The following is a 14,944-nucleotide window of genomic DNA, read 5'->3' on the forward strand; positions in this document are numbered from 1 at the left end:
AACAAGGTCTCACATAGCAGATTACTATGTAAAGTTAAAGCGCATGGGATGGGGATAGTGCCTTGGGATGGATAAAAAGTTGGTCGCAAAGCAAAAAGTTGGAATGGATGTCCGAATGGCAGGCAGTGAGTAGTGGGTATCGCGGGGATCTGTGCTAGGATGCCAATTGTTCACATTATACATTAAATGATTTGGATGAGGGAACTAAATGTAGTATCTTCAAATTTGCAGATGCCACAAAGTTGGGTGGGAGGGTAAACTCTGAGGAGGATGCAAAGATGCTTCAGTGGGATTTGGATAGGGAGCTCAGACCTATACAATCCCGATATGCCTCATTGATTTTTTTCCAGCTTCGTCACCAACCTACCTCCTGCCTCCCTCTCCTCAAATAATTGTAACTGATTTGTCAGGCATGACCCTTCCCTTTGACAAATCTGTGCTGACTCAGTCCTATTTTACCATGCACTTCCACATACTCTGCAATCTCATCCTTAATAACCTTACTAACAACCGAAGTCAGGCTAACCGGCCTATAATTTCCCATCTCCTGTCTCCCTTCCTTCTTCACAGGGGTGTTACATTAGCCATATTCCAGTCCTCTGGGACCCTCCCTGCCTCCAGCGATTCCTGAAAGATCACCAATGCCTCCACAATCTCTTCAGCTATCTTCCGGTCCGTGTGATTTATCCATCTTCAGACCTTTCAGTTTCCCCAGCATCTTCTCCTGAGTGACAGCCACTGCACTTACCTCTACCCCCCGACTCTCTGGAAGCCCTTGTATGCCACTGGTGTCTTCCACTGTGAAGTCTGATGCAAAGAACCTATTCAGTTCCTCTGCCATTTCTTGGTTCCCTGTCACTACTTCTCCAGCGGTCCAATGTCCATTCTTGCCTCTCATCTTTTTATATGTCAAAAAAAAATCTTGCGAGCAGCACGGTGGCGCAGTGGGTTAGCCCTGCTGCCTCATAGCACCGAGGTCCCAGGTTCAATCCCGGCTCTAGGTCTCTGTCCATGTGGAGTTTGCACATTCTCCCCGTGTTTGCATGGGTTTTGCCTACACAACCCAAAGATGTGCAAGGTAGGTGTTTTGAACACGCTAAATTGCCCCTTAATTTGAAAGAAATGAATTGGGTACACTAAATTTTAAAGAAAAAAAATCACTTGCAATCTTCTTTTATCTTATTAACTAGCTGACACTCGTACTTCCATCTTCTCGCCCCTTATTACTTTTTTAGTTGTTCTCTGCTTGCTTTTAAAGCTTCCCAATCCTCTGGATTCTCACTAATCCTCACCACTTTGTATGTTTCTTCCTTTGTTTTTATGCTGTCCTTGATGTCCCTTGTCAGCCATGGTTGCCTTGTTCTTCTCTTAGCAGGTTTCCTCCTCCTTGGCATGAATTTCTGTTGTGCCTCCCGAATAACCCACAAAAACACCTGCCATTACAGTTCCACTGTCTTCCCTGCTAGGCTCCCCTTTCAATCAACTAAGGCCAGCTCCTCCCTCATGTTTCTGTAATTACCTTTACTTTGTAAAACCATTGCATCTAATTCCATCTTGTCCCTCTCAAACTACAGGGTGAATTCTACCATAATGTGGTCACCTTCCCCTTAAGTTCCCTAATCAAGTCTGCCTCATTACACATCACCAAATCCAGAATTTCCTGTTTCCTCGTGGGCTCTGCCACAAGCTGCTCCAAAAAACCATCACATAGACATTCCACAAATTCCTTTCTTGTGATTTGTTATCAACCTGATTTCCCCAGTCCACCTGCATATTGAAGTCCACCATGATTATTGTAATATTGCCTTTATCTCTGGATTTCTTTTCTGCCCCACATCTTGACTACTACTAAAGGGCTTGTACATAACTCCCATCAGGGTCTTTTCTTTTTTGCGATTCCTCAACTATACCCACAGATTCTACGCCTTCCAATTCTATATCGCTTCTTCTTATCAATTTAATTTCATTCCTTACTAACTGCAACCCTGCACCCTTTGCCTATCCTTTCAATAGGACTCGTATCCTTGGATATTTAGATCCCAGCCCTCACCTCTTTGCAACCACCTCTCTGTGATGCGCACATCATATCCGCAAATTTAAATGGGCGCAACAAGTTAATTTACCTTGTTCCGCACACTGTGTGCATTTAGGTATAACACCCTCAGTCCTACCCCCCTTCTCATAGTTGTGTCCTTTTTTTGCTCTGTCTGAAGTTAGATTCCTGCAGTTTTTCTATACTCTCCATTCTATTACACGGCCCAATTGTTTATAATATCACCACTGTCTTTTGTGGACAAACCTTCCATTCATGTTTCCCGCGGTAACTACACTTCAAACAGTATTTATTACCTGTAAAGGCGTTTGGGACGTCTTGAGATTGTGGAAGGCATTATATAACTGCAAGCATTTAATTTCTTCCTTTCATTAACTATTAGTTTCACTCACCTTTAATGGAGTAAAGAAGGAGGCAGGTAGAAAAAGAAGAGATTGAACTGTCAATATTTATTATTAATTTATCCTAGCATTTTTTCAAAAAGACAATTCCATAATTGCTTCAGGATAGTTTAGAAAGCAAGGGTCACAAACAAATGCAACAATAGAAAACATGTTTGCGGAGAGGAAAACAGAATTATGTTTTGAGTCAAATATGACTCTTTGTTAGAAGTTCCAAAGAATCATATTGGACTGAAAATGTTAACTCTGTCTCTGCTGAGATTTTCCAGTACTTAAGTCTTATTTTAAATCTCCAGCAGCATTTTACTTTTATTACCACAGTAGAAAACTCTTTGCAAACTTTACCAGTGACCCTAAACAATGAAGAATACTGTTCATCTTGAAAGCTTAATTGGGATCTCTAACCGTTGCTTATTTTGAGGAGTTCATCACATATAAAAATTGTACTGATTTAAGATTCCTCTCAATCGTGCTATTGCAAAAATAGATAACACGCAATTCAGTCAGCTTATTTGCAATTCCCAAAAAGAATAAATGTTTCAACTTTCAAAACAAATCCAAGAAACAGATAAAGCATTGAGTGAGTTTTAAAACTTTAATGTCAAACTACATATAAAAAGAAATTTTTCATACACTTAGTTGCTGTCTGCTTATACATGCGTTTTTTGTTTCCAGAACTATTCTGCAAGGAAAACACAGTAGAATGTTTTTAAGGAAACTATACAAAAAAATCTGTCACATGGATGCATTGTTCTACAAATATCCTTGAAGTTTTACTTTTCATTTACACAACTAATTAGAAATTGAAGTTCATCAACTTCTGGTCCAATGGATTCTCTTCTGGAGTTTCTTCAGAGTCTCAACAGAACTGTGAAAGTCAACATGAGGAACTGTTAGAACATGACAAAAACATGAAGCAAATTAACCCATTGGGTCTGCACCCGCCCTCTGAAAGAGCTCCCTACCTAGGCCCAATGCCCAAGCCTATACACGTAAGCCCACCGAGGGGTAATTAGGGGCTGTTTAGCTCACAGGGCTAAATCGCTGGTTTTGAAAGCAGACCAAGGCAAGCCAGCAGCACGGTTCGATTCCCGTAACAGCCTCCCTGAACAGGCGCCGGAATAGGCGACTAGGGGCTTTTCACAGTAACTTCATTTGAAGCCTACTCGTGACAATAAGCAATTTTAATTTCATTTTTCATTTCATTTTCATATCCAATCCACCTAACCTGCACATCTTTGGACTGTGGGAGGAAACTGGAGCACCCGGAGGAAACCCACGCTGACATGGAGAGAGCGTGCAAATTCCACACCGACAGTCACCCGAGATCGGAATTGAACCCGGATCTCTGGTGCTGTGAGGCAGCCATGCTAACTACTGTGCCACCGTGGGCGGCACGATGGCACAGTGGTTAGCACTGCTGCCTCATGGTGCCAAGGACCCAGGTTCGATCCCTGACCGGGTCACTGTCCATGTGGAGTTTGCATATTCTCCGTATCTGCGTGGGTCTCACCCCCACAACCTGAAGGTGTGCAGGGTAGGTGGATTGGCCATGCTAAATTGTCCCTAATTGTAAAAATTAAAGAAAAAAACTGTGCCATTATGAAACTACACATGCCAAAAGACACCTTCATTTCAAACCAAGTGTAACCACTGAGTGATGAAAAGAATTGGCATGGAAGGAGACCGTTTGACACACGAGTCTATGCCGTTTGACAAGTACCCAGCCTAACCCCACTTTCCAGTTCTTACTAATGGCACTTCAAGCACATATCCAAGTACCTTTTTCTAAGCACCTGTCTCTAAAAATAATGTTATGAGGGTTTCTGCCTCTACCAACCTCAAAACCCAATTGTGAAGAGTGGCATGCACAAGACAGTCCTTAATTCGCAAGAGATTTAAAGATCAGTGCAATAACCTTCCTGTCATAATGCTACGCTGGTCTTGATGCGCTGTTCAGCATTCTGCTGGGACCGACCAGTTTCTGCCCTCCATCTCCATGCTGAGGTGATCGCAATGGACAGCACCCTGCTACTGGGCTCTCCTATGTTACTGTCCCGGTTCAGTACTGTGCCCGAGGTTGGGGTGTGCTACGCTCCAGTGTCTATCTGGATAGGATTATGCTGCAGGACTAGTACAGGGAACCCAACAAAGGTCCAAAGTTTTTCTTTATAAATTTAGAGTGCCCAATTCATTTTTTCCAATTAAGGGCCAATTTAGCATGGTTAATCCACCCAGCCTGCACATCTTTGGGTTGTGGGGGTGAAACCCATGCAGACACGGGGAGAATGTGAAAACTCCACACGGACAGTGACCCAGAGCCAGGATCGAACCTGGGACCTCGGCAGCGGTGCCACTCACTGTGCCACCGTGCTGCCCCTCAAAAGGTCCAAAGTTTGACCGGAGGTGCAGTGCGAGATGAGGCCGGGCACAGTCTGGCGAAGACAGGTGGGCTGGAGAGAGAGATATCAACGTGCTGATCTGGTATTTAAATGTAGTGCAGGGATCTTCCGGTCTGCCAGCTGATGGCAGGCAGATGCATCAGGAGGGGAATTTGCCTGTTCATAATTCATGAGCTTCCAAATGCTGAATCTGGTGGAGGATCCCACCATCTTGGCCAGCGGGAGCCGCCGGAGATACCCACCAACGCAGTTAAGTCTCAAAAATAGGAGAATTCCGCCCAATATGTCCAGAACCCCATCACCCTCTGAAGGAATAAATTTCCCCTTGAACACATTTGAAAGGTTGAAAGTATGTCCTCAACACTTAAAATCATACTATTGATGCCTTTTTACAAACTGTACAGCACTTCTTTATTTAAAATGCATCTACTAGCCTATACAATAATGCAATGTGCCATTTTCCTAAGCTGTCAATTTTAAACTTAAATAGAAAAAAAACTCACCTTCCATCTGTTTCCGCAGCTGTTGCATACGACAAACGTGGTCATGGGTTCATCAGCACTACGAATCTGAACCTAAGAGTTGATGAAAGGAAAGAAAACCGTTAACCATTCCTTCTTTGGAACTAATTGAAGATTTAAATTGATATAATGGTGACCACTGAGTTACAATAAACAAGTCGGGAAATTTCTTCACTTTTGTTTTCAAGTTATGAAGCTTACAGAATTGAATTTGGGAGGGATATTGTCCAGCTTTTGAAGATTGAGGGGAGGATAATATAAATTGAAACAGATTAACCGGACACTGAGAAAAATCTCTCCTACTTCACCCCAAAAGCAAGTCAATATGTGAAACAGACCAGCAGAAACCGTAACTGAAATTTTGTTGGTAATTACATCAAAGGAAAAGAGGGACAGAGCAGGATGGGCAGAGGATAGGCGGATGAGGAAAATGAAACAAAAGACTTAAGTAGCACTTTATACAACTATTGGATGTTACAAAGCACTTTACAGCCAATTAAGTGCTTATTGAAGGGTTGCCACTGTTGTAATGTAGTAAATGTGGCAGCCAGTTTGCATACGGCAAGCTCCCACCAACAGCCATGAGATAATGCCCAAATGTTCTTTTGTAATGTCGATTAGTGCTACGGATTCTTTCATATCTATCCAAGATGGCAGATGGGGCTTTGGTTTAACACCTCGTCCAAAAGACGACACCTCCAACAGTGCTGAATGTCAGCCTAGATTTTGTGTTCAATTCCTGGCGTGGGATTTAGACCAGAGACCTTCGAACTCTGAGGAAAGAATCCTATTAACTGAGCCACTGCTGACAACTGTGGTCAGGCAAGAATAAAGGCAAGAATCTACGAATACTATGGACCTTTTCAAGAATCTACTAATACTATGGACCTTTTCTTTGGCAATCGGGGAAAATATTAAGAACTTTCCCTTCATGATTGAATAAATCGGACGACATTCATTATGAAGCGGTCATTATGGAAAAAAAATTCTTGAAGAGACGATTGTTTTCTCAACTAAGCCCAAAAATTCACCTCAAACTTATAACATGGAGAAAATTCTTTCACTCCATCAGCCAAGGGCTGAATTCAATCCTAGATCTAAGAGTGTAAAATACAATTGACCGTAATATGATGTGATACACCGCCTCATCACTGAATTGAATGTCTGTAATGATTGTTGTTCTTCTGGAAAATAACATTTCTACTTGTAGGAGATTGTAAATTGTGATTTGATGAAGATCCTAAAAGGGCAACCTTTAGTTAGATTATAGGCGTAGTTCCACAGGGTAATGTAAACCATAAGATTACATCGGCTATATGCACAGAAACATTTGGTGCAATCAGCCCATACTGATGTATATACACTACTCGGGCCCCATCTTATCTTTTCTCAACTAAGCCTACCATCGTAACCATCATATGCCTGGTCAGTTTCTCCTTAAATGCACCTGAACTATTCACTCCAATCTCCCTGTGGTAGCAAGTTCCACATTCTTGCTACTCTTTGGGTGAAGTTTGGTTTCTTCTGTATTTTGTACTGGATTTCTCAGTGAGTAACTATATTGATATATTCCCTGGACATGCTTTGCCCCTTCTTGGATATAGAAATAACGTTAGCTTTCCACCAGTCTGCTGAGACTTTTAATAATGAGCAATTAAATATTAACAGTGATGCCTGTATTTCGTCCCTAGATCCTTTTAAAATGTGGATACAATCCACCCAGACCCGTCAATTAGCCATATGTTCTTATAGCATGCTCACAAAGTTGTGAATAGTGTTTAACCAGAAGACAATACGTTGCCCACTGTGGTAATGAATCATAGAATAAATTAATAGGCTTCTCTACAACACCCCCACCCCAACCTGCACCACCCCTTCTCCAAACACTTCACCACCTTGCAGTTTAGATCCAAACTCTTACCTGTGTGTAGGTACAATTCTTCTTCTTGCATTTCCCACATGTGAATAGGTCAGTTTCAGAACCGCCAGTCTTAGCCATTTGATGTTCTCGAATAGCTTCTTTGGTCAAGGCTTTTCGCATTTCTTTAAGCTCATCACTAGCCATTTCCTGAGATAGTTTACAGCAAAGCACTCCGATTAGGCAAACACTTCCACGAGAAATGGAAAGCCAGATGAAACGTTTAAAGGGTTGAGCTATATAGTGTTAGATAAAAAATCCGCAAATCAAATATTAATTAAACTCACCAAAGTACTCGGACAATGTCCTGATAAATGAGGGGGGGTTTGAGTGTGGGACAGGGGTCAAGAGCAAGTGCATGCCACTTTATTTATGAGCAAGTAATTGTCAGCTTGGCTGAGTTGGTGGCACACTTGCCTCTAAATCAGAAAGCTGTGCGTTCAGTCCGATCCTAATCATCTAATGTAGGCTGGCATTTTCAGTATTTCATCGTCAGAGGTGCTGTCCTTCAGTTGAAATGTTAAAGCAAGATCTTTTAGCTTGTTCTGGGATTCAGGTAAGTAATTAATATGTTCTGGCGCCATTGTAGTGTCCTGACCAACATTCGTTCTTCAACGAGGTCTAGTACTACAGATATTTATCACTATTTCTGGGATATTACTTTATAGAGAATGTGTTACCAGTCACTCACAAAGGTAATTGTGCTTCAAAGCAATTCAATGTATGTTAAGTGTCTGGTGATATTTCTGAAACATAAGATGCTATACAAGTACTTTGTGTTTGTCAAAAATGTAATAATCAGCTTTTGAAAAACCATCAAGTTGTCATAATTTGCAATTTAAAGCTGTCCTTCATTCTCGAGTTGTCACTTCATTGAGGGGAGATCAAATTGAGGTATACAAGATGATAAAAGGTTTGGACAAAGTAGATGTGGAGCAGATGCTTCCTCTTGTGGGGCATTCTAAAACAAGAGGTAATAGTCTGAGGATAAGAGGTAGCAAAAAGAGTTGAGGAAAAACTACTTCTCCCAAAGGGTTGTGAATCTGTGGAATTCGCTATCCCAGAGTGCAGTGGATACTGGGACAGTGAGTAAATTTAAGGAGTTAGACTGATTTTTAATTGGTAATGGGTTGAAAGGTTATGGAGAATGGGCAGGACGGTGGAGTTAAGGCTTGGATGAGATCAGCCATGAACGAATGGCGGAGCAGACCTGATGGGCCAAATGGCCTAATTCAGCTCCTATATCTTATGAATTCATTGCAGCCACTTTCAACTCGCATACATTCAAATCATGGGGACAGGGAAGGTTGTCATCCAAAACTTGATAAAACATCTGACTCTATTCCCCACCAGCAAAGGTCAATGTAGAAATGTGATTTGTTTTCAGCAATAGCTGTGGATCATTTTGAAGATTACCAAGCAACAATTTAACGAATAAGATACAATTACTCCAGTCTTGACTTGTTTTCTGAGTGGCTCGCAGACATGATGACATTAATTAGTGTAAAACAAACTAACGTATTTGTATTATAGCCATAGAAACTTACAGCATGGAAGGAGGCCATTCAGCCCACTGTGCCTATACAGGCTCTTCAAAAGAGCAATGGCTCAGTGTCACATCCCCACTTTAAGGGTTTTAAGTTCCTCATTCTCGAGTATTTGTCAACACCCTTTTAAAATTATTTATGGAATCAGCTTCCACCACACTTTCAGGTAGAGCGTTCTAGGTTCTGAAACTTAAAAGAGTAAAAAAGAAATTCTCATCACCTACGTATATTGTTTGACAATGATTTGAATCTCTGATCTTTAGCTATTGATCCATCTGCCAATGGGAATAATTTTACACATCTACTCTGTCAAAATCTCTCATTATCTTGAAAAGCTCTTGTTAGGTCACCTCTTAACCTTGTTCCAAGGAGAACAGTACTAACTTTTCCACCCGCTCTTCATAACGAAGTCATTATTCTGATAAACCTCCTTTGTAACCTTTCTAAGGCTTGAAGTCTTTTGTGAAGTGTGGAGCCCAGACCGTATACAATTCTCCAGCTGGGGTCTAACCAATGATCTAAAGTTCTAACATGATCACTTTAGTTTTATGCTCCATTCCTCTATTTAGAAGCCCCAAAGTTACCCAGTTGCTTTTTAAAAAAAAAACATTTTTAACAACTTGCCCTAACACTTTTAAGAATGTATAAATGGACACAAAATACTCTGCATGGCTACATTTGTCAAAAGTATGCCATTTATAGTATGCTGAAATTCCAAATTAGTCCTTACAAAGTACGTCACTTCACATATTCTTGATTCTATTTCTGCCATCCTGAAACTTATAACTGTCCTTATCGACTGCTGTTTCGCCAAGCTTCACATAATCTATACCAGAGTCTTAGTTGTTATAAAAACGGTGAAGACTAATGAAGCCAAGCCTGACCCCGGAGAACAACACTGTAAACAACCTCCCAGTCTGAAAATCATCCATTTACCATCAGTTCTTGCTCCCTCTCACAAAGTCAATTACGTATCTGTATCACCTCTTTTCCCCTCAAATAATTCGATCTAGTTAGTCAGACAGTTGTTCTTTAACAAATCCACATTTGCTGTTCTTGATTAACCCATGCCTTTCGAAAGAAAGTATATTATACCCCGATGAATGTTTTCCAATAACTTTCCCACTGCTGATATTAGGTTGACCAGCCTGTAGTTCTGTGGTTTATCCATCTTGACTTCTAAGTGGTGGTAGAACATAAGCAAAACTTCAGTCTTCCAGTAGTGTATCCAATTAGGACTAAAAGATTATGACCATTTCCTCCCTCCCCAGTGTATTTGTCTCTCTCCTTCCCTTCCCACTTCATTTTCCTCTCCCTCCCTGCCCAACTTCCTCTCTCCTTCCTTGCCCAGAAGGCATTCCTCCCTCCCTAACAGTTTGGTTACTCTCTCCCTCCATCTGTTGTTCTGGAATGTTCAGGCCCAGAATCCATCATCCACATAAGTAACAAAGGAAGCAATTTTTCAGAAAAGCTAGGGGGCCAGCAGGACCCAGGCATCATAGTTATGTTGCACCCCACCTAGGATACTGCGCACATGTGAGCTGAATTCCTCCCGAATTTCCAGCAAAAGCACTTGGGAGCCCATCGTTCATTAGGAACACCAAAATTGGAGTAGAGCATTAGTCACTTAGAAATTGGAAAGGTGTGTAGACTATAAGATATATAGATGACAAATAGATGGTTAGCTTGGAATAAGAGATAGGATTAGATTGATGATGCAAGTTTAATTCGGAACAAGTGCAATGAGTATTTTGATATTTGACAATTGCTCTGGTATGGAAACTAAGAAACCAGGAGACAAGGCATAGCCAGATGATGCCTCTATAATAGTTGGAAAGGATCAGGGCAGAAGTCTAAATAAGCAACCATATTATGAAGTTGTGTTAGGATTCTTTTGTGAACTTTGTTTAAAAAAAACTGTTTGCTGAAATGTGTAAGTTAACCAGTATGTCAAAGTAGAATATGGAGATGGTATTGTATAGAGAATCATTCTGTGCCGAAACAGATTTGATAAGGAAGCTCAAGTAGAAATGACTGACAATAGAAAGAAATACACAAATAAGATTAAATTATCTTACTGATTAAATTTGAAGGCTAGTGTGTCCCTCCAGAACTGTATAGCTGATCAGAGAGGCAGCACAGAATTATCCGGGAAAACAATCTTGAACATGCTCTAAGGACACAATAAGGATCGGATTTTCTCCATGGTTTGAAACAAATAACTTGATTTACTACTGGGTATTTTTTATTAAAGGGAACATCTATGGGACAATGAGCTCTTGTCAATAATGACCACAGGTTCGCCCTTGATAAAGGGTATGAGGATAAGATTTTGACGGACTCCAATGCAGTCAACAGTGGAAGATAACTCTCAAAAGTAGATCCGTGCCGTCTTCAGCCTAATACTCGAGTAATTTGAGCAATCTTGGAGAAGAAGTGAAAGAAAGTGAAGAGGAACTGTTGGCACAAGCCACTCATGTTGCCTCAATCCCGATCGGTCCTCACTCCTCGTCATGGTGATATGTTTTTACTGTATAAGTAGCATGTTATATCCCGTCTTATACTCCAAATAAGCTCAGCATCCACCCTATTGGCTACAGTTGATTCTATGTTTCAAAGAGTTAAAACAATAACACCCTGTTGTCCCATTCAATTAGATCATGGTTGATCTGTGACATAATGGGCAGCACGGTGGCATAGTGGTTAGCACAATTGCCTCACAGCTCCAGGGTCCCAGGTTCGATTCCCGGCTTGGGTCACTGTGTGGAGTCTGCACGTTCTCCCCGTGTGTGCATGGGTTTCCTCCGGGTGCTCTGGTTTCCTCCCACAGTCCAAAGATGTGCAGGTTAGATGGATTGGCCATGATAAATTGCCCTTGGTGTTGGGTGGGGTTACTGGGTTATGGGGATAGGGTGGAGGTATGGGCTTGGGTAGGGTGCTCTTTCCAAGAGCCGGTCCAGACTCGATGGGCCGAATGGCATCCTTCTGCACTGTAAATTCTATGAATCTATAATAATTCAGTATATCTAGCTTTGCTCCATACCTTAGACTAGGCGAAACAAAAATCGATTAATCTCAGTTTTAAAGTTAACAACTGATCTTGCATCAAAGACTGTTTGCAGAAGGTCACTAATTTCTACCTCCCTGTGTGTGGAGAAGCATTTCTTAATTTTACTCCTGAAAGGCCTGGCTCAAATTGTTAGACTCTGCTCTTTGGTCCTAGACATCTCAACAGGCAGAAATGGCTTTGCCCAGTCTACCTTACCTGTTCCCCTTAAAATCATGAAAAGCTGTACACCCATAACCTTCTAAATTCCAGGGGATACAACTCTAATTTGTTTAATTTCTCCTTTTTTAACCCTTGGTGCATTCTAGTAAAGCTATGTTATAGTCCCTCCAACAGAAACATATATTTTTTTTTAAATAAGGTCTGGTGCCCAGAACTGCTCACAGTACACTGGTCAAATCGAGCATTTGCACAGCTGAAGCATGACTTTGACTCCCTTGTATTCTAGCCCTCTGGAAAAAAAAATACTTGCATTTATATAGAACATTTTCCATCATTCCAAAGAGCAATACAGCAAATGAAGTATAGTCATTGTTGTAATGTAGGAATCTCAGTAGCCAACGGGCACACAAGCTCCTACATAGCAGTAAGATAATGGACACATAACTGTTGACTGGGGGATAAATCTTTGCCGGGAAATCAGAGGTAAGATATACCCCCCCCAACCCACACACTCTTCAAAATACGTCTACCTGAGGGGGCAAACAGGGGCTCAGCTTAACATCTCATCCGAAAGACAGCACCTCCAACAGTGTTATGCTACCTCAGTACTACAGTGGAGCATCAGCCTTGGTTTTTGGAATGGCTTCAAGTCCCGAATTAGACCAATAGGTGAATGTGTTACCAGCTGAGCCACGACTGACACTGACACTAAAGGCCAGCATTCCAGTAGACTCCTGCCCAATAAAGGTTGGGAACTCTACTCTTGAATTACACACCGATTTTGAAAACTTATTCTTGTTTTCATGATAAGCTAAACAAACAAACAGCAAACAAATGAGATGCACTTACCTCTGCACTCATTTTTGCCAATCTGTCTGGTGCAATGTTTCCACACAGGACATTCCTCCTCAAATTAGGGTTCTTCGAATCTTTCAGATTAGCAATTCTGCTCCTCACTCTGTTTTTATATTTCATATCTGTGTTCTTAAATTCCTGGTACACACGTCAAAAACGGCTAAGGAAGCTCAAGTATCTTTGTTTTTATTGAAAAACAACATTTGGCACAGTCTCTTTTGACCAAGGTTACTACAAATTGAATATTAATAAGTTTTTGTAATACAAGATGTCATTTAGCTACTTTCATGTTACAACTGTCCTAATATTACTGCTATTCCAATTACATTTAAGTTTATAAAAATATTAAAAATTTATGGAAACTATTTTGTGGCACCATTTAAGTGAATTCTGTTCTTATATATGCATTTTATACATGTTACACTGCTAGCAATATTATATGCTTTAAGAGTTAAAGCAATTTGCTTCTTCATTGGTTCAGCTGGGGTGACGATGAACGGTGTTCAAAGGTGGGTTTGTTGTCCTATTTGTTTATGGGACAATTACTGTTTTGGGAACCTTTTTTCCTGGGAGACGGTTTGAGTGCTTGGGAGTCGTAGGATCATTTGTGTCCAAGCAGCCTCCAGATCTAATCATTCGTCTATGGCTAGGTACTTCCCCAAAATGGAAAGGGTGTAACGTTTTGCAGATGTGAGCATTGTCCTAACCTACATGCTGCACCAACCCCTCTCCCCACCAATACAAAATTGATTTTTCTCTGAACATATCAAAAGTAGAGCGAGCAAAAGATATTTAACCACACCTGTGTCCTGTCTGGAGTGGGGCCAGTCTAATAATTTTATAGATTCAATCCTGGTCAGGAGTCACAGAAAAAGGGTGCTATTATTATGGACAATAATAATGAGATTTCAGTATTACTGGAGCACAATGTATAACATGTCGCTTCAATGGCCAGGAGTTGGGTGCCTTCACTGGCAGTCACCCATCATATGTCAGTGCCAAGCCCCAAGATTTTGTGACCTTTGGAATACAGCAGATTAAGCACGTGCAGTGAGATCTACACCAGTGATCAGCAAGGACTCATTCATTTGGCTGAGGACACTGGGTGGGAAATGAGTTGTACAATGAGACTGTTCAAGTCTCTTAATGCAGTAATCTGCCTTTTCTAAAAAAACAATCAGCTCTTTTCAGTCAACTAATTCCCACTGCCATTAAAAATAAATTTTACTCAACAATTACAAGTATTCTTAGGATGGGAGTTCAAACGTTTGGGAGCAGTACTGGGTAAAGGGAATTGAAGAACCAAACATACAGTAGATTAACAAATATAACAAAGAACAACATCTCAGCAGTGACAATTAGCCCATTAGTTTAGGTCTTTAACCCCTCCTCTTCCATTACTAGGTACCACTGCTGATTCACTGGTTTAGAGGTTGGTTGCTCGGAGTTTAATACAGCATTAATTACAAAGTTCAAATTCTGATCAGCTGAAATAGTCAAGGCTTCAATTACTTCTTGGAAGGATATTTTCCTCAATTTGAGCTCCAAGCTCGTCACAGTCTGAGCCAATAGCGATGTAATCACCTAAACAGAAGAGATGAGAGACATCACCAATGTTAACTTCCTCCTCAAAGAAACACACATACACACCACCCCTTGGAGCTAATGCATTTCCCAAATAAAAGTGAGAGCTAATAGTAGTTAACACTTTGGTTCAGAATTCCACATTAATAAGAGTTGACCATCATTGCAGATACACTGACAGGAACATGTAGCATAATACAATTTCCAGTGACTATTTGAAATGACTCTGGCTCTAATCTCTCAGCATATGAGATCATCGGAATCCGTTCCCCTCACTTCTTGTAATCACTATCACATATGATTTTTTTCCATAACACACACAGAAAGCTCTTCAAATACCAACCATAATATACAACACCACCAGTTTAAACTGCATAATTAGAGCACAGAAGCCTGACCACCACATCAATTAAGGCCCCAAAATAACTAGCCCA

General features: G+C 41.0%; 1 protein-coding gene across 6 annotated transcripts in view; it reads right to left on the bottom strand.

The window, feature by feature from the left end:
• Positions 1–3,032: 3,032 nt before the first annotated feature.
• The window catches only part of tcea1 (transcription elongation factor A (SII), 1), a 59,366-nt gene continuing 47,454 nt past the window's right edge, over positions 3,033–14,944 (bottom strand). For 5 of the 6 annotated variants that reach the window (XM_038809364.1, XM_038809363.1, XM_038809362.1 and 2 more), the window contains 5 exons: positions 14,454–14,510; positions 12,921–13,075; positions 7,299–7,445; positions 5,360–5,431; positions 3,033–3,322 (listed from right to left, as the gene is read on the bottom strand). In XM_038809364.1, the coding sequence (XP_038665292.1) occupies positions 3,314–3,322; positions 5,360–5,431; positions 7,299–7,445; positions 12,921–13,075; positions 14,454–14,510 (440 nt within the window). In that variant the 3' untranslated portion in view covers positions 3,033–3,313. Of the gene's footprint in view, positions 3,323–5,359; positions 5,432–7,298; positions 7,532–12,920; positions 13,076–14,453; positions 14,511–14,944 lie in introns of those variants that run through there. The other variant, XM_038809368.1, reaches the window with a different exon arrangement.

This window comes from Scyliorhinus canicula, chromosome 10 (genome assembly GCF_902713615.1).
Source record: "Scyliorhinus canicula chromosome 10, sScyCan1.1, whole genome shotgun sequence".
Classification (NCBI taxonomy): domain Eukaryota; kingdom Metazoa; phylum Chordata; class Chondrichthyes; order Carcharhiniformes; family Scyliorhinidae; genus Scyliorhinus; species Scyliorhinus canicula.